Consider the following 19,102-nt stretch of genomic DNA (forward strand, 5'->3'; position numbering starts at 1 on the left):
ACCAAGGCGGAGTGGGCTGTAAAAATAAGTGCTATAGGTTCCTGGTACCTGAACATGAATGCCCACAACTTTGTGGAATGACCATGTCCGAGTGGGAAAACGGACTGTTGTGGAGAAATGTGTAGACAGGGCAAGAAACTAGGCGGATTGGGCAGGACAAACAGAAGGCATAGCTCCAAAATCTAGATGCATACAACATTGTGGAGCGACCACATGTCAAAGTTTACTGTAAAAAGTAAATATTTCCGATAAAATATGTAATCATGACGGCAAATGAGGCTGATTGGGCAGAACAAAGGAGCAGGGTTGTTGTGGAGTCGGAGTCTATTGGGAAAAAGGGGAATGTTATGTAGAAATGCATAGCAACCCTAAGAGGCGGGAAAGCTATTTGGTGTGTAAACATGTACGCACACAGCATTGTGGAGCGACCACATAGTTAACTAGGAAGAATCGACTGATGAAAATTTTTTTTTTTTTTAAATGTTAGAACTGGGCAATTATGAATTAACACAACAGAGTGACCACATCTCCTGGTAAAAGAGACTGTAATGGAAAAATACGCAAAAAAATGTCAGGACTGGGCAAAGCATACATGCTCACAACAAACAAACAAGCAGTGAAGCGCACAACATTGTGGAGCGACCACAAGTCCAAGTTTACTGTAAAATGTGACTGTTAAAGAGAACTGCATAGAAACAACAATAAACAAGACAAATTGGGTAGAACAAATCAACTGTGTCGCTCCCTGGAACATAAAATGGCCGCACACAACATTATGGAGTGACCACACACTTGTCGAATGTTTGTTAAAGAGCTGGCATGTTCATGCGAGGTCCGTGGGGTTTTCAAAGATGACTTCATGGTCTAGCGACTCGCATTTCTCCCTTGGAGAGACTTTATCGGGAAAAGGATCCTCTGCTGTCGTTCTGCTGGATCTTTTTATTATCAACATGAAATTAGAACCGAACTGTGAGCTCACTGTCGAGACGGACCCGCAAGTTTACGCTGGAATGGGAATGAACGGTGTAGAATTACAACTCAAACCTAGGAAAGAACATTTTCAATGTTACGTCAACAAATGAAACTAAAATTAGATTAAAACAAAGAATATATTTAAAAGTGTTTTTAAATTAAATACATAAAATACAATGTGTTTGTAAATTACATTTTACATTTATTATAATAATGCTAAAATCTTTCAGATGATTGAATTGAACTAAAGTGTTTCAAATAAAATTCTCTTTTTGCCAACAAAAAGTGCACTAGCAACAGTTTTATTCCCCTCTCACAGTCACTGGCGATGCAAACATGTTGAACGTTGCGCTCGTGCGCTGCAGCCTGCCTGCATTTCCCAGGCGTCCGCATCACAGCTGCTTAATGTTCGACATCAGTCGGAAGCAGTTCTCATTAATCAGCGTTAACGCTCTTCGACGGGGAGTCGGATTCCATGCGGGGCTCCCGCGGGTCCCGCTGTTTCGCTCTCATTTAGTTAAACCAATGCCGGCTTGCAGGAAAGGCGCCATCTGATTAAAAAAATAAAAATAAAAAAATGAAAGAAAAAAAAATCCAACATATATGAGGGGATGAATATGCTGCGGTCTTTACAGGCTGCGGGTTAACAAAGGCCATGGACGGTAAACGAGGTTGTTTGTCGGCGGGGGGAGCGTGTCGCTGAATAAAGTGTAATTAGCCCAAGTATTTGCGTTGAGTAATCAAGCGGCAACTGGGTCACCTTGTTTAGCCTCTCTTCCTCACTTCAGTTTTTTTTCTAAGCTGACATCAAAGACTCGATGATTTGTTAAGCGTTACATATTTCCGTTTCATCTAATTGCCGTGCGTCTTCTCTAATGAGAAGGTGCAACAACAAGAAACAATCTTCTAATCGCTGCAACCAGTGACTGATGCTTCCACCCAAAGTCTTTTAAGTCAGACAAAAAAGAGGATTACTGAAACATCCAAAAACATTATATCTTATTCATTCATCCAGAGGAGAAAATATCACGTTTCACTTGATAATGAACAACCTTAAACAACAAACATTATTAAACTATCTTTGAAAAGTAGTCCAACGACTCTTGAGTGGGGCACTTGCTTACCGGCTAGGTGCTAACAACAAACTGGCTCCAACTAGTCGGGAAGATGAGTCAAGACAGCCGCCATGTCACTATGCGTGGCGGGAACAACTTCAAAATAAAAGCGTACAAAGGCATTGATGTCCATGTATTCTTTGGTAAGCTAAGGTTGATTTTGAAGTTTGCCTTGTCATCACATGTTACTGTGTTTTGGAAAAAAAATTCTGTAGTTTTTTCAATCAAGGTCATCGAGGACTCGTTTTACTCAATCCAGCATCGTTTTGTTGCCAAAGGTAGAATCGTGGTCGGTTATTGTGCCTTTTGTAATTGCTTGTTGTGGCGGATGCCTCATGCTAAATTAGCGAGCTAACTTGGTAGATGGAAATACTTTTGGTGCATTATCGCCACCTAATGAATTGGAGTGCATATGACACCATTCCACGATTTATTAAGATTTCCGTAGTTGGAAACGGCTTCAGGGTGAAAGGTGACAGTTTGTGTATTTTTATTGCGGTCGTAGTATTTAAGTAGCTACAATAACAAAATATTTATACACGGTTACCTCTCATGACTGTTGCTAACACCTTTAATGTGTTAGCGATGCGCGGGTGGTAAGCCGTCCTCCATTTAATCCCGCACAAACGCGTTGGCGACACACTCTGACCCGAGAGCGGTCGCAGCCTTTTCCGCTCTCGTTTATCTCTCCCGCCGCCGTCTTCATTCATCTCACTTATTGATTCATCTGCGGAATTGCTTTGGCCGTGACGCCAAGGCGCGGAGGCGGGCGGCCGCGCATGGGAGGGGGCGCCGACCTCCGACCTAACACATAAATCATTTCCTGTAATAAAATTGAACGGTCTCCTTTTTTCTCTGACTCTCTCTCCCTACCCCCGCAGGGTGAAAGCTAAGAAAGGGGTGAACCTGATCCAGACCAAGTCCAAGAACGCCCAGTGGAAAGTGGACTGGGAGGTTCTGTCTGGTGCCAAGCATTCAATTACCACCATTGATGTCAACAAGAACAAAGCAGTCAAGCAAGGGTGAGTACATATTGTACTATAATAATACATCATTTTTAAAATAACATTTTCTCATTTTTTTCTACAAATTGACGTAACATTGCAACACTGTAAATTCACGAGAATATGGTTGTAGCATTACCAGAAAATAGATTATGCTTTCACTTAATTAACTTCACAACAACTTCATGGCAGGAAAATCATATTACAACTTTTTTTCGACTACATACATATTATTTATTTATTTCTCTGGTAATATGACAAATTTGTTCAACGAAATGAAGATATAAATATGGTAGCCTCACAACAATATAAATTGACATGAATTTGTTCGTAGTATTACGAGAAAAACAATTGTAATGTGACACGTTTATTCTGCTAACATTAGGATTTTTTACTTTCATAACATCACAAATGAATTATCGCAATTTCACAACAGCTTACCTTCCTGTCAGTAAAGTATATTCATAAAGCTTTTGTAATATTGCAGCTTTTTTTTAAAAAAAAATTATGAAATGACGACTTAGTTATTGAAACTTCACAAAAATGTAAACCCCCAGGAATGTAGTCATAGTATTGCCGGAGTTATTTATGATTTACAATATTATCACAACTTAAGAGCTGAGTAATGTCAAAAGAAAAAATGTCTTAATTTTACAGGAATAAAGTATTATATTATTTAAAAAATATATAAATATTGACAGTACAAACGTTCCCCCAAAAATCTTTTGCCATTTTTTCCCTTTATTTTAAAAGTTGAAGAGCATTTTCTTTCCGACAGGAGCCAGAAATCAATCCCTTAAACACATGCGTCATTCTGTTTTTTGTTCCTCATTCGGGAGTCGAGTTCAACGACTGACAACGTGGCAAAGGCTCCTGACGTGAGCGCTTGTCAGAGAGCGTTAATTATGTCAGCGGCTTCTGGGAGAAAACTTGCCTCATCCATTATTTAGACGACAAGGCGAGAAAGGTGCCGCGACACCTGCCTTTGACATGGAACATGTGCAGAGACAAGCACACTGGAATAGCGCCTCTTGGTGTTATTATTTGTGTTGAAACCTCACGACGCCGATACCGCTGTGCTTTCATAAACGTTTTATGTTGGCAGCAGTTTGAACCAGGAAACGATTATATGTCATGGGAAATCCATCTTTAAATGTAGACTAAAACTAAAAATGGGATTATGATCAAACGTTACATTCCTAGTTTTTGAACATGTATAATAGGCAAATAAGAACTTCAAGTATAGTAGCCTGAATACTACGAGATTTCATTATGCCTTTGCTCTTTTGCTGAGTTTTGGCATAATTAACAACAGCTCCGTCACTGCAACAAAGAACAATCATGAAAAAACAATTAATTCTAAGCGGACATCAAAATATAGACAACATTTTCTAAGCACACCTTTGATCTTTGGCTGAATTTGAGCATAAATATAGAATGTGGCTCCATCACTTCAACAAAGAACAGCTGAGGAATCCATTGGTTCTAAATGAACATCAAAGGCAACATGTCCCGGAATTGATTCAAAACACGTTCTCAGCATGTTGGACAGAATTTTGGTTATTATATATCAGTATTGCCTTTGATCTTTTGCTCAATTTCAGCATGAGTACTAGCAACACTGTCACCTAAACAAAGACAAATAGCTGAAAAATGCGAAAGAATGTAATAGGCTGGATACCCATGCATTGGCTCGAAAGAGTTGGAGTCACAAGATTTGATTATTATCTTTGGTCTTTAGCAGAATTTGATATCACAATGAATAGCAGCAGCACAAGCACTTCTTACACTGAAAACGACAATTGGTTCTTAAAATAAAAAGATCAAAGTTAAGATGTCCTGGCAGTGTCTCAAAACACTTTCTAAGCAATTTTGGAGAGATTTCCAGTCTCTGCATATCATCATTGTCTTTGATGTTGTGCTGAATTTTGCCTTGGTTCATATTAGAACTGCCCTTCAGGAAAGAATAGCTGAAAAATCCATTGGTTCTGTAAGAACATCAAAAGGCTAGATGCCGTGGCATTGCCCTAAAGATTGCTGTAATTACCAGTCAATAGATGCCATTTGTGTCTTTGATCTTTTGCCGAATTTTAACGCACAGTAATTTCTTGAAGAACAATAGCTGATAGATTAGTTATAAAATAACTACAAAGGCAAAATGCCTAGGTATTGCCCGAAACAAATTTTATATGTGTTACGCTGAATTCCAGTCACTAAATATCATTTATGTCTTTGAACTTTTGTGAATTACTTCTCAAAGAACAAAAGCTGACAAATTCAGTGTTTGTAAAGGAACATCAAAGGCCAAGATGCACTGGCACAGTCTCAAAAGACATCGTCAGGGTTTTACTCTCAATTCCAGTCACTAAATATCATTCCTGTCTTTCATCTTTTGCTGAATTTTATCATTAATAACAGCACACTCACTTCGCAAAGAACAAAAGCTGACAAATTCATTGGCTGTAAAATAACATCAGAGAAAAGTTGCCCGAAATACAATTTTCAGTGCGTTGTGCTGAATTACAGTCGCATCTTTTTTGTCTTTGATATTTTGCAGAATTCTAGCATTATCATTTATCATAGGAGCACAATAACTTCCTAAAGAACAAAAGCTGACAAAAGTCATTGGTTCTAAAAGAACATCAAAGGGAAGGGCTGTATCTGAACCGGCGTTCTTTTCAGCTCTTACGTCCTTTTGATCTGGTGAAACGTCAGTCCTGTTCCAATTGAAATTACGCGTACATAAGACATACCCGAATGTTCTTTTTATCTGCTAGCTTGTGACGACTTGGATAGGGATTTATCCCGAGATGGGTTTCGTGTTGCTATCCTTTGGATGCTAGGCTCTCGAGTACGTTCTTAGGAAGATCATACTGAGCGATCTTCATATTGGGAAACCAAGATGACAACATCATATGATACAACGCAATGTACCGATTAGCATTGTCTGTATTTTTCTCGTCTACTCGCTTTTTCCTGGCCTAGCAAAGCGCTTTACAGCTAATAATACTTTAATGCTTCAGTTAGCATGTACCAACAAATCCTTTTTTGATATATTCTTGTAAAGAACATTATATCCTTTTTAGTCCCCCCTCGTGTCCCTCCCTTTCACACTCGGGTAGACTTTACGAGTAAAGCTTGAGGTCTTATGGCGGGTTACGCGGATACTTTAAATGGACCCGCCTCCCCCACCTCGCCACCACCCCCTTTCCAAAAAAAAAAATCTCCGGACAATTATTCCCCTAAGTACCCTCTTAAATTCCCGTAATGCGTTAGGAGTATCACTAAAGACAATCCAATATGTTTTAGCCTTTTGTCCTCGGCGTAACCCGCAAAGAAGCTGGCGCATCTCACAGCTGATGACGAAGAGGTTGCGCGCCGCTGATCTCTTCCTCGCGTTACTCACTTCATTATTCTATTTTTGCCTGACACTTTTCTCTTCATCACATCACACCCGCGGTTCATTTATCTTCCGTGACCCCTCTGCTTTTTTTCCCCTCTTCTTTCCACCATAGCAGTTCCTCACGGTTGACGCGTGTGGGCCGATACATTATTGATCGTGGTCAATGGCTGTTCCATATTCATAACGCCGGGACGAGGAAGGATGGGAAAAAAACAGCCAACAAGGTCGTCACTTCTTTTTGGGGGGCGGCTGAATTATTCAGTGTTATTTTTTCTTTTCTTGGATTCTATATAAAGAGAAAATGCCACATTTAGTAGCTCATCTTGCAAAAAGTTAGGGAGAGTTTAAAACTATTTTGAGAAATGCATGATAACAAGTTGGCGTCAGAAGTGGGGTGCTGGGTCTTGTTACAATGTGAAGTGCTACTATGCCAAATAGTCTGGTTGTTTTCTATAGTGGTGGGTTTGTAAGTTTTTCAACCGGGCACTAGAACTCACAGTTCACAATTGGCGTCAGAAATGGGACGTTAAACCTTGTAAAGGAGGTGTCACACAATGACAAAATACCTTGGTTTTTTACTGTGGTGGTTGGTGTGTAAGTTTTTCAACATGGGTCTCTCAGTTCACTGTGTAAATAAATTGGTGTCAGAAGTGGGATGTTAAACCTTGTGAAGGAGTGTGCCATTGCTGTGGCTGTGATGCAAAATTTTCGATATTGGTATCACTGTCGGTGTGGCGGATTTTCAATCCAAAATAATCTTGGTTAAAGGTACTCTGTCTCAGATACCTGTGACAAATGGTGTAAGAAGTAGGATGCTTTTTCACGATACTATCCATGGCATGCCTCGCACAAGTCTGATGATTTAGCTTAACTAGCCGTAACTGTTTTGAAAAATATGTGGGTATGTTTGTTTGTTAACTATGCCTCAGACTTCCTTTACAAATGGTGTCAGAAATGGGATGTCAGACTCATAGTTGATGTTATATTTTACTTTCACCTGCAAACTAGTTGAAAGTGAATCTCTAGCTTCTTGTATGGAGATGATCCTTCTTTTGACTCATAGTTTGGCAATACTAAATTGGTGTCAGAAGTGGGGCTCTAAATTGTTGCCGTCACTACACGATCGCATAGTAGAGACAATAATTAGCTACATAATGGGTGAATACTCCGACAAAAAGGTCACCCTCTAATCCGAAGACTTTTGTCTTCCTGGATCCAATCTCATCAATGGCGTCAAAATGTAAGGTGCGGGTAATTACACCGTGCCAGGAAAACAAGTTTTGTGCGGAGTTTGGACTCCACGATTGCGCAATCCCCGCGGGTCGTACCGCCGACGCGTCTTCTGCGTGATCGTTGACGTTTTCATTATAAGACGATCACATTGAACGGCTGTCCGTGGCTGACTTAAACTTCCATCTTGGGTATTACTTGACTCTTTTTTTTTTATCCGTTGACTGACAAAAGTCAATTTGAAAATCGCTATGTGGCGTATACAGTCCAAGGGCAAAAGTGTGTGTGGGGGGGGGTGATCGATCGGTGTGGAGAAAATGGGCGAAACCTGGCAATTATTTGCTCCAACTTAAATTTGCAATCTACGCGAGCATCCAGATTAAAGCGCGGTGATTGTTTATTGACGAGAGCTGTTTTCATCGCCGCGCAGGGGCGAGGCGGGGGCTCTGATTAATTCCTGGATGTTTGATACGCCAGTCAAAGCCCAAACAAAAAGTGCCAATCTCCATTAGGGCTAAAAATGTCACAGTGTCTTTTTGGTTTTATCGAAGGGGACTTCAGGACGTTTTGTCATTCCACTGTGACACTGGTTCTTAAACTTTTTACATAAAAAAAACTAAATACTTGGCACCCCAAGGATGGCCAACAGTAAACTGAACTAAATTCAACTGAACTGTTTTTCGCTGTTGTCTGTTTTTCAAGGGAGGTGTCGGACAATGCCGAGGTGATGCAGCTGGACTTTGAGATGGAGAACTTCACCAGCCTGTCGGTGACGCGGCGCATCAACTGGAACATCGACTACAAGGGTCAGAGCCCCGCGCCCGAGTCTGAGAAGGTGGTCACCGAGCTCACCGTGGTCCAGCGGGACATCCAGGCCATACTGCCGTTGGCCATGGTCAGTTCAGCACACATCATGTCATGGATGGATGGATGGATAGATGCTTATAATGTAGCTAGCTAGTTCAACAGGCAGCTTGCTATGTGACTGGATAGAAGCTAGCTAGCTCGTTGGTTAGTTGGATGGATGGATGGCTGGATGGATGGGTGGGTGCGTGGATGGATGGATGGATAATGTAGCCAGCTAGTTCAACAGGCAGCTCGCTATGTAGCTGAAGAGAAGCTAGCTCGTTGGTTGGTTGGATGGATGGATGCTGATAATGTAGCTGGATAGCTCAACAGGCAGCTAGCTACGTAGCTAGATAGATGCTAGCTAGCTTAGTTGCCAGCTAGGTACATGGATGGATAAATGCTAATAATGCAGCTAGCTAGCTCAACCAGGCAGCTCGCTTTGTAGCTGGATAGATGCTAGCTAGCTTGAAAACTCGCTAGGTAGGCCTACCTAGCCACCTTGATAGATACAGTATATGGATGCTGATAATTTGCCTGGCTAGCTCAACAGACAGATAAACAGCTTGTTATTAGGGCTGGGTTTAAAAAAATCGATATATCGATATTGAATCGATATTCCTTTTCATAGTCCAATATCGATTCATGAAACCATGAATCGATACTTTTAAATATGGCTACCAAATGCAAATGTGCCTTTCTGTTACTCAAAGTTCCCCAAGAGGAGCCCAGTGTTTTTGCCACTTAATTTACACAGTGCTGTGATTGTAATCAATTTGAATTATTATTTATTGTTTTGATCATGACTTGTTCAATAAAACATACATAATTAATGTAACTGGATTGGATTCAATTCTAAATGTAAATATTCATATATATTTTTTCACACTAATGCGCCAATTAAGAGCAAGAAGTTTTTATTTGCAGCATTTATACTTTTGAGAATGTCTTCCATATAAAAGTAAAATTGGTACTGCCTGAAATCCTTAACTGAATCAAAAATCAATGTGAATCGTAAATCGAATCGAATCAGGGCCTTCTGAATCGAATCAAATCGATTTTGGAAATCTGAATCAATACCCAACCCTACTTGTTATATAGATGGAGAGATATGATATAGATATCTATTATTATTTTGACGATGATAATATATTTAGCAGTCATAATTGTTGCCATGATAGCAGTATGTAGCACAAATTGTTTCATTAGCGTAGCATTCATGTTATTTTGTATTTGTACATGTGTGTGCGAGTACCCAAACAATGCTTAGAAGTCGCGCCGCAGCTTTTTGGTCCATTTGCATGCTTCCAAGTGCCGCAAGCCCAATTACACATTCTCCACTTGGAGTTGCACATCTGCCACAAACATACGGCTCTCGCCGCGTAGTCGATGAGCCCCCTTGACATTTGCAGAATTAGCATGCGTCTTGTACGCTGACGCGCGTTCCAAATTTTACACTCCACGCCGCCGTGACTTGTACTCGCAAACCTGCTGCTGCTGTTTTCCTCGGCTGCACGCCCACCTGTTCCTGCCATCATGTGGGGGGTGCGCTGCTTTTGTTGACGAGGCCGCTTCATTAGGCATGCTAGCTGTGTCAAATAATTCTTAATAAGTAGGTATGCGTTGAAGAACTGCATGTAGGTTGGTTGCGAGGTATTTAGAAAGGTGGATAGTTATTTATAGTTATAGTTACTGGAAAGGCCTATTATTTTTGAATAGAATAAAATGAATATTATTGTTTCCATCAGAAATAGTTTAGAGCCATTGTTTAACTTAAAATTGTTCAAATCCTCCAATTTCAGCCTCTCAAAAGTAGTTTATTCTATGATTTCTGTAGTCTTTCATCAAAGTAGACTGGGAATTTTTTGGGGTAATAATCTTTCATGCAAAATACATTTTTATCCAATCAATCGATGAAATAATCAAAATAAAATTTTATCCGATCAATCGATGAAATAATCGATAGAATAATCGATTCTAAAATTATTCGATAGTGACAGCCCTAGTATTTAGGTACCTAGTTTTGCATTTAGGTGGGCTTGGTATGTTTTAGGTCAGTATTTAGGTAGCTAGGAAGGTTGATTGGTAGTTTTTAGATTGTATTTAGGTATCAAGGTCGGCAGGTATTTAGATATGCTGGTAGGTTGATATGTAGGTAGTGTAGGAACATTTCTGTAGTAGTTGAGGTCCCCAATGGTGTCCAATTTCTTCCTCCATGTTTATATTCCAGGGAACTAACTGCCTCATTTTTTTCCACCCAGCCTGCTTCACTTCCTTGCCATTTTGATCAATTTCTCCATAATAATCCCCCTTTTTTTTTTTGTGGCTCCAAAATGTTGTGCGCGTCCGTGTTTAAGTCACTTCTTGCCCTTTCTTTGCATAAATCAACTTTTATTACTTTGTGCTTGCGTAACAAGTCGACTGGCAAAGAGCGGGCTGGCGGCTGTCATCTTTTTATTTGTGTCTGTTTATCATCACGTCTGTGTTTACCTCGTTTGCATACTTTTCCCGCTAATGAGATCTTCCGGAGTTGTCACCTCTTATTTTTTTAGCCCCCCTAAACTTGCCAATTACATAACAGGCGCACCTTCATCAAGGAATGTTGTGGAAGCGCAACACGACAACAGAAGAGCTAGGCGATGTTATCGACTGGTCGCACGGGGGGGAGAGCGGGGCGGCATGACCTTATTCATCGATCGGTCACGGCGCGGCGGCTCGATTAACATAAGAGTGTGTTGACAAAGCGTTTGTTTATTACTTTGCTTCCTTGTTTATTTGGCGCAGGGACTACTTGGCGCATTAATGGACTGGACTTGTTTGCTCCTCGAGGAGTTCCTCGCCGTCGTGCTTGATCCATATCAGAAGCAATTGGCTTTCCTGCATTTCACAACAAAGAATCAAATGTTTAGTGTTTACAGAATGGCTGTCCCTTTTATTGAAGCCCAACTTAAATTCAAAACAACTTATTTGCTTTATTGCGCGAACGAACGTTGTTGCCATAAATGTCAGTAATGCAAGTTGTGTTTTATTACACTGTAATTCTATAAGTTTGTATAACTTTTTTCAACCTTTTCATTTAGTTTCTTCCTAGTGAAAAGATGATGAAAAATCAAGAATCATGTAAATCATAAAAATCAATCAATAAAGCCTCATTGTGGAAATCGTCATCCGCATCGGTCAAAAAAAATCTGTGAAAATGTAGGGAATTAGTAAAACTATTAAAAGACTCATCAAAAATCACTTCATGACGATCAAAATTGTCAAAACGTAAAAAATGCAAAATGTATTAAAATATCATCTAACAAGAAAGCAATCAATCAAAACATTAAACATTTAATATAAAAATCCTAATCAATCAAAAAATGCATACAATTCAAATGTACATAAAATCTCTTTCTTTTTTTATAAGAATCATTGAACTATTTTTTAAAAAATCATTACTGAATAAAAAAAATCGACACTAACAAAAATAAATACTGTAAAAAATAAAATTACAAAATGAAACAATACAAAAAATCATTGTGTCCTATTTTATGTCTCCTGGTATCTCGTCTCTGCTTTTGACACAAGAATAAACCTAGAATTTTTGGGGGTTTGATTCAGATGCAAGTAAAAAGTCAAAAACAAATGATAATGTAAAACATCAAGTATGAAAATCAATCAGTCAATCAAAAATAGCTATATAAAATCAGTGAAAAAAATCATCATAGCCATAGCAAGTGAATATCGAATATGTATAGAATATGAAAATGTTTATTACTCATTGCAAATAATCCATAAAGTCAAAACCTCATTACAATTCATAATCATCAATCAAATATGGATATGAATAGCAACTACAAAAAAAAAAGAAAATCCTGATTAAAAAAAAAAAATCAAAAATATAAAAGCAAATCGCATTGAACCACAAGTGCAGAACATTTTTGAATTGCTGTTGTCTTGTCTCGTATCTCTTCCACGCTCTTGACACAATCGACGACGATAAACCTTTATCTTGAATGAGGACAGCAGACGCTCACCACAATTATGAGGCCAAATTTCGACTCCAGCCTTTTCATGTCTTATTTCCATCCCCTGACTACAAAAAGCATTTCAAGTAGTTGATGAAATCCACTGAAAGCTGCCAGGACGCCTGCTGATGTTTTTATTAGAAATCCCCCCCACCTGACCCGTCTGGTCTCCTTTTCCCCCACAGGATACGGAGATCATCAACACGGCCGTCCTGACGGGTCGCACGGTGGCCATCCCCGTCAAGATGGTGTCCATCGAGATGAACGGAGCCGTCACCGACGTCTCCGCCTTCGTGCAGTGCAAGTCGGCCAACGAAGACATCGTCAAGGTATCGGAACGAAAACGCCCTTCAACATCACTGGGACCATTACAGGGATTCAATTAAGATTAGTTGATACCTGCAGAAACCCTGAATTTTATGTCACAAGTCTCAATCTTGTGCAAATAAAAAAAAATTAAGAAAATAAAATTATCCATATAAAAATAAAGCTGGATTTCAAACATATATAACATTATAATGTGAGGATTTTTTTTCAGATGATTTTGTTTAGATTTAAAAATAAAAATAAAGTTTTAATCATAATAAGAGAATAAAGTATTTTGTCAAGAAAAAACAAGAGAAAAGAAATATTTTGTCAGAATAAAAAAAGTCACAATTATCCGAATCTTTACAAGAACAAACATTTTTTAGGTTAAAAATAGAGCTGTCAAAAAAAGATTATATTTTTTAATCAGATTAATCACATTTTAGAATTTTGATTAATCACGATTAATTGCTTAATTAAAAAAGGCTTTTTTAGCAACATTTTTCCCTGCCAAATTTGAAGAGCACCTGTTGTGTGTTAATTCTTTTGACATTTAATGTAATGAGGGACATCTTCCACTGCACACGCTCATCATCCTCTGTGTCTTATCAGTTAATTACTTGCATAATTAAAAATGGAAAAAAAAGAACCCCAATAGTTTGACATGAACAAATATTTTGAACCTCATACGCAAACATTTATTAAATGCTTTAATTAAATGCATGTAGTTTTGTGTATTGCTCAAACACAACTTGTGCTTACCATCCGCTGTCAAGATAAAGGATCATCTGTGGTCAAAATTAATAGTGTATTTAACTCATTCACTGCCATTGACGGCTATAGACGTAAAAAACTAATTTTAACTATTTCTATTAATTTAACATTTTTTCCCACTTTTGTTGACAAGAGTATGAAAACCTCTATTTTTTTTTATTGTATTAGAACAGATATAAAATCTGTGATTAATCGTGAGTTAACTCGTAAAGTCTTTTTTTTTTTTTTTTTTTTTTTCGCTAGCGGAAAAAAAAAACTAGTAAAGTCATGCGATTAATTACAATTAAAAATTGTAATCGCCTGACGCCCCTAATTTTTAATAATCTTTTCTTTATAAAAAAAAAAAAGATTATTAAAAATTAGGGGCATCAGGCAATTAAAATTTGTTATCGGAATTAATCGCATGACTTTGCTAGTTAACTCACGATTAATCACAAATTTTATATCTGTTCTAAATGTACCCCAAAATGTTTTTAGGTTTTCACAAGAACAAAGACAAGAACAAAGAACAAAGACTTTTTTGTTTTTGTAGTTTGAGCATATTTATTCTATTGCCGTTCTTCAAAATTATCCCAAAACTACAGTTGCCGGACTGCGGCGTGTCCTGGGACCGCAGTTTGAGAGCCGCAGCCGTAAAACCCGTCTCCCGTCTGGCGGGGAAGTCAATTTGGGCCGAGTTAATCGAGTTACGCGGCGGCTGTGGCGCATGAGCGTAAACCCCCCATGCGCAGCCCCTTCTCAGCGTGTCTTCCTGATTTGATTCCTCAAATAAAATCAATAGTTCATAAAAGGTGGCAGAAACATCAATGGGGGGGAAGCAGTAAAAATCTCCCCGATGTGCTTGTCCGCCGCCCCGTCTCGTGTACTGCGGCCCTCACGTTGTTAATTTTAGTGCCGTGGCTACAGGCAAAGTATAAAAAAAAAAAATAGAAATGGAGTAAATAAAAGCGTTTCTCAGCAGAGAGTTGTGTCGTGTTCTTGTATTGACGGCTTAACGGGTGGTTAGCTGGTGTTCCGTTTCGTGTCATTGACTGTCAAGAAGTCTCGAGATTCAGTCTTGACTTGTTTGAGGGCCAAGAACAGCACTCCAAGTCCGTCGGTAACACAGTACGCACATTTCTCGAAAATAAAATAGATAAAACTACATTTCAGTAATAAGTACTCTTGAGAAAGAAAGTCAAGAGAAAATATTCATAAAATTATTAAAATGATTACATTTATTGAAATCATTTAAATTGCTGAAGTTATTAAACATGCAAAAATTCCCTAAGCATTTTTTTAAGTCATCAAAATAACATGACTTAAAAAATAAAATAGTAATCAATCACATTTATATACACATTAAAATGTAGCTATATAAATTATAGCAATTCAAATATTCCTGACAAAAATCAGCATCAACAAACAAAAAATCAGCACAAATAAATAATGAAAAAAAATCTGTGAACATGAACATTATCATCACAATCATTACCAATTTAAAAAAGTAAATACATTTAATTTTACTTTTTCAAGTTATTTTTAAAAATACCATTAAAAAAAACATTAAATCGTTAAGATCATAATTACTATTAAGATAATTATTGCTATTTAAAAAAAATCATCAGTTTAAAAATCATAACAGAAAATGTAAAAAAATAAATAAATCATCAGTCAAAAAAATAAAAATGTTTAAAAAGAGCTATAAAATCTAAAAAATATCATTCAAACTGCATCAATCATGAAAAAACATTGGAAAATCAAAAATTCTGCAAAAAATTAAAATGTATGAAATAATCAGAAAATCAGTAATCAGCCTAGGAATCAATAAAAAAGAAAAAAGATACATCATTATTGTCATCAGAAAACATCAAACGTTCTCATGAATCAATGAAAATGTTTCAAAATTTGAAAATGACTGCCATCAAAAATCATAAATCAATAGAAATCAGCAGCATTACCATAACTAATCAAACAATCAAGGGCATTGATCCTAAATTAGGAAATAATCAGCTGTGGGAAGTTGACCTATTTGTCCCAATCAATACATATTCATCAGAGAAAAAATGTCAAATCCTCGCATTGCATCCACACTCTTGACGCTTCAAAGTCGACTCCCAATCGTCGCACTATGACCAGGATGTCATCCTATTATGACGATGTAGTATTTACCCGAACAAGTGATGTCCAATATTGGCTTGATCTGAGTTCAGGTCCGTGGAGGCGATGAAGAAAAAAAAAAAGAAGAAGCCACCTCCTCATCTTCAAAGTGTCTTTCAAGTGAAGAATCCGATTGATTTTGCCGTACGTGGAGCAGATCGTGCCGCTGTGTCCATGCACTTCTTTTGTAAAGGTTGCCAGTTTAGTTCCACGTCGCTGCATGAAGCTCAGCAGGGATGCGCAGGCCTGGTGTGACTCACCGTGACCGCCAAGACTTTGACTTTTCAGCCTCGTCGCCCAATAGCGGAAATATCTCCCTGCTCTTCTCTCGGGAGATTTGTGCTGCGTGAAGGGAAAACATATTTTGGGGATTCAGGCAAAAATCACAATCGCTTTGAAATCCCGGCATTCAAAGTGGAATTGAGTGGACAGGTCCATCATAACAAGATGCATGAAAAACGGTCAAAGACCCATGCCTGAAATCAAACAGGAAGTCAGCCATTTTGGTTTGAAGCAACCATTTTGGGTGAATTCCAGGGGTGAGTACTTTTTTCGGAATTCCTACTTGAGAAGCTAAGTAAGTTAGAAAAATATCACACCCTAGCACCAGTTTCGTCAATGTGAAGGATCCATGGTCAAACGTAAACCAGAATCCAGCAATGTGGTTTTGAAGCAGCCATTTTGAATTCCAGGGCTCGAGTTGAAAAAAATCAGCCCCCAGCACCAGTTTCACCAATTAACACGAAGTTGGGTAAGCTTATCGATCATACTATAAGGTACGAAAAAGTCTCTCGGCCCCATGCCCGAAATCAAACAGGAAGTCTGCCATTTTGTTTTGAAGCAGCCATTTTGGGTGAATTACACAGCCAAATTCCCAGTTTCACCAATAAGTGTGAAATTGGTTGGACTTGTCAATCATGACAGGAGACACAAAAATGTCTTAAGAACCCATGTCCAAGATCAAACAGGAAGTCTCTCGCTTTGGTTTGAAAGCTAGTTTAAAAGATCAACACCAAATTGGTTGGACATATTGATTATAGCAGGCCGCGTGAAAAAGTCTCCAGGACCTAAGGTCAAAATTGAACAGCACCCATTTTGGTGTGACCGTGACGCAAGGTTTCACCCATTAACCCGTGGGCAGTATTTTATTTTGAAATGGCTTGGTCAGAACCAACAAAAAGCCAAAAAATGGTCACAATAACGCCTAGGGGTTAACAGGAAATTGGGTGGACATGTCAGTCATAATAGTCTGCACGAAAAAGTCTTAAGGACTCCTGATTGAAATTGTTCTGAAACAGCCATTTTGGGGCAAATTACAGTCCAAAGTAAATAAAAAATTCGTCCCTGAAACCAGTTTCACCAATCGGCACAAAATTGGTTGTACATGTCGATCATAACAGGACACACAAAGAAGTCTCAATGACCATTAGCTAAAGTTGAACAGGAAGACAGCTATTTGGTTTCAAAGCAGCCATTATGAGGCAAATTTCACGGTTCAAAAGTTGGATGAAAAAACAACAACACAAGTTTAACCCGTTGGTGCAAAATTTGATGTGCAGTACTTGTCTATCATAACACACTCTCAAAAAGTCTCAAGGACCCAAATCAAAATCAAACAGAAAGTCAGCAGTTTTGTCCGAGTTGCAGGTCTTTAAAAACACTCCATCTAGTAAATTGTCCCCATTGAGCCCCAATCGTTAACAGGTACTCTTGACAGATGGTCAGCGCTAAATTGGGAGGCTTTATTTTGCAGACGCCATCTAATAGTTTGATGCCACGCCGTGAAAAAGGATGCGCAAGGGCCATTTTTAACTTTCAAGCCTCGTCTTGAGCTCCATTGGTATCATCATAAATACTCCTCCACCCTACCCTTACTCCTCTTCCCCCCCCTCGAATGCTAAATTATTAATTGAAATGGATCTGGAGGGGCTTTGGGACTCCCGTCTAGGATTCATCCAGTGGTTGGGAGGTAATCAGAGGATCTAATCTCCTGCAAATGGAGTTCGGGCCGGCCGGCCCGGACTTCTCCGAGGTGCAGGGGATACATCATAACCAGGGAGGCGGAGAGGGGGTTGGGTGGGTCATGTTGCCGGGTAATATATCCCGCCTCTCCTCCATATAGACGGGCTGGAAAATCTCCGTTTTCATCGGGTTAATGCAATTTTGCAGGGAGTTGACCTTAAGTGTGCAGCCGTTGCGCGTTACTGCGTCGTCTGCTGATGCATATCTGGACGACGGCAACAAAGAGGCGACGTAATTCACCGCAACGACCGTGCAGAGCCTGATGAAGGAGTCCGGGCCTGACACTTGAAATACTCGCTGGCGCTCCCGCGGCCATTTTCTGCTGATAAATTTGGCCTGCTAATTGCGAGTCGAAAGCTGTTAGCGACTGCAGCGGGTGTTCCGTTCGCCGGGGTGGCTTTCCATCTCCCTCACCTCCCTCCCCCACCTTCGCTGCAGTGCCGCTAATGCGCTGTGGCATCCAACGCGGTGCCACCAGATTGCCCGGGCGGGGATGCGTCACATTGTGTCGTATTTAACGCCGGATGAAAAAGTGGCGGGGTTAATAAGGGCGACGCCACCCAAGGGCCTTTTTCACACACATCTATTCCATTACATTAACGGCTGACGGAAGAAGCGTCTGTCCTTCAAACGGGCGATTTTTTTATTGCCATTCAGTCGTCAAACTTCACTCACATCCAGTGGTGCAAACAAAAATGATCCACAATCTTGCATCATCCGATTATCTTGTACTGTATGTAAAAGATGAAAGTGGCTCAAATTTGGCAGCAATCAAAATCTGAAGGGAAAGTTTGACATTGAGGCAAAATGGCAGACTTTCTGTCTGATTTCAGGCATGCCTTCTGAGACTTTTTTTGTGGGTCTACTTCTGATAGACTTACCTACCAAAAGTTATGCTGCTAAGGGCAACTGGCATCAGAGGCTGAATTAAAAAAAAAAAAATGTTTCGAAGCACCTGAAAATGGCTAAAAGGAACCTGAAATGGCTGATTCAAACTCAAATGGAAGACGTCCTGTGTGTTTTCATCATTGGATGCTTGAGACACTTTTGTGGGTCTAGTCGTGATTGACATGCCGACCAAGTGCAACTGGCCTTAGGGGCTGAATTTTCTTAAACATGCTCCGTAGGATGTGAGGAAATAGCTAAAATGTGCCAGAAATGGCTGCTTAAAATTTAACTCATTCACTGAAGCAACCCCCTTCGCTCCAAGTTGTTTTACTGGACTTTGACCTCATTTTGCAAGGTCCACAGAATATTCAGTTCTATTGCTATAAAAATATT

At 39.3% G+C, this 19,102-nt stretch overlaps 1 protein-coding gene across 4 annotated transcripts in view; it reads left to right on the forward strand.

Moving 5' to 3' along the window:
* The window catches only part of tmem132e (transmembrane protein 132E), a 249,533-nt gene that overhangs the window by 205,330 nt on the left and 25,101 nt on the right, over positions 1–19,102 (forward strand). For all 4 annotated transcript variants that reach the window (XM_077546333.1, XM_077546335.1, XM_077546332.1 and 1 more), the window contains exons 3-5: positions 2,969–3,109; positions 8,427–8,619; positions 12,766–12,909. In XM_077546333.1, coding sequence (XP_077402459.1) covers positions 2,969–3,109; positions 8,427–8,619; positions 12,766–12,909 — 478 coding nt within the window. The remainder of the gene's footprint in view (positions 1–2,968; positions 3,110–8,426; positions 8,620–12,765; positions 12,910–19,102) is intronic.

The sequence above is a fragment of the Vanacampus margaritifer genome, chromosome 16, assembly GCF_051991255.1.
Source record: "Vanacampus margaritifer isolate UIUO_Vmar chromosome 16, RoL_Vmar_1.0, whole genome shotgun sequence".
NCBI lineage: Eukaryota > Metazoa > Chordata > Actinopteri > Syngnathiformes > Syngnathidae > Vanacampus > Vanacampus margaritifer.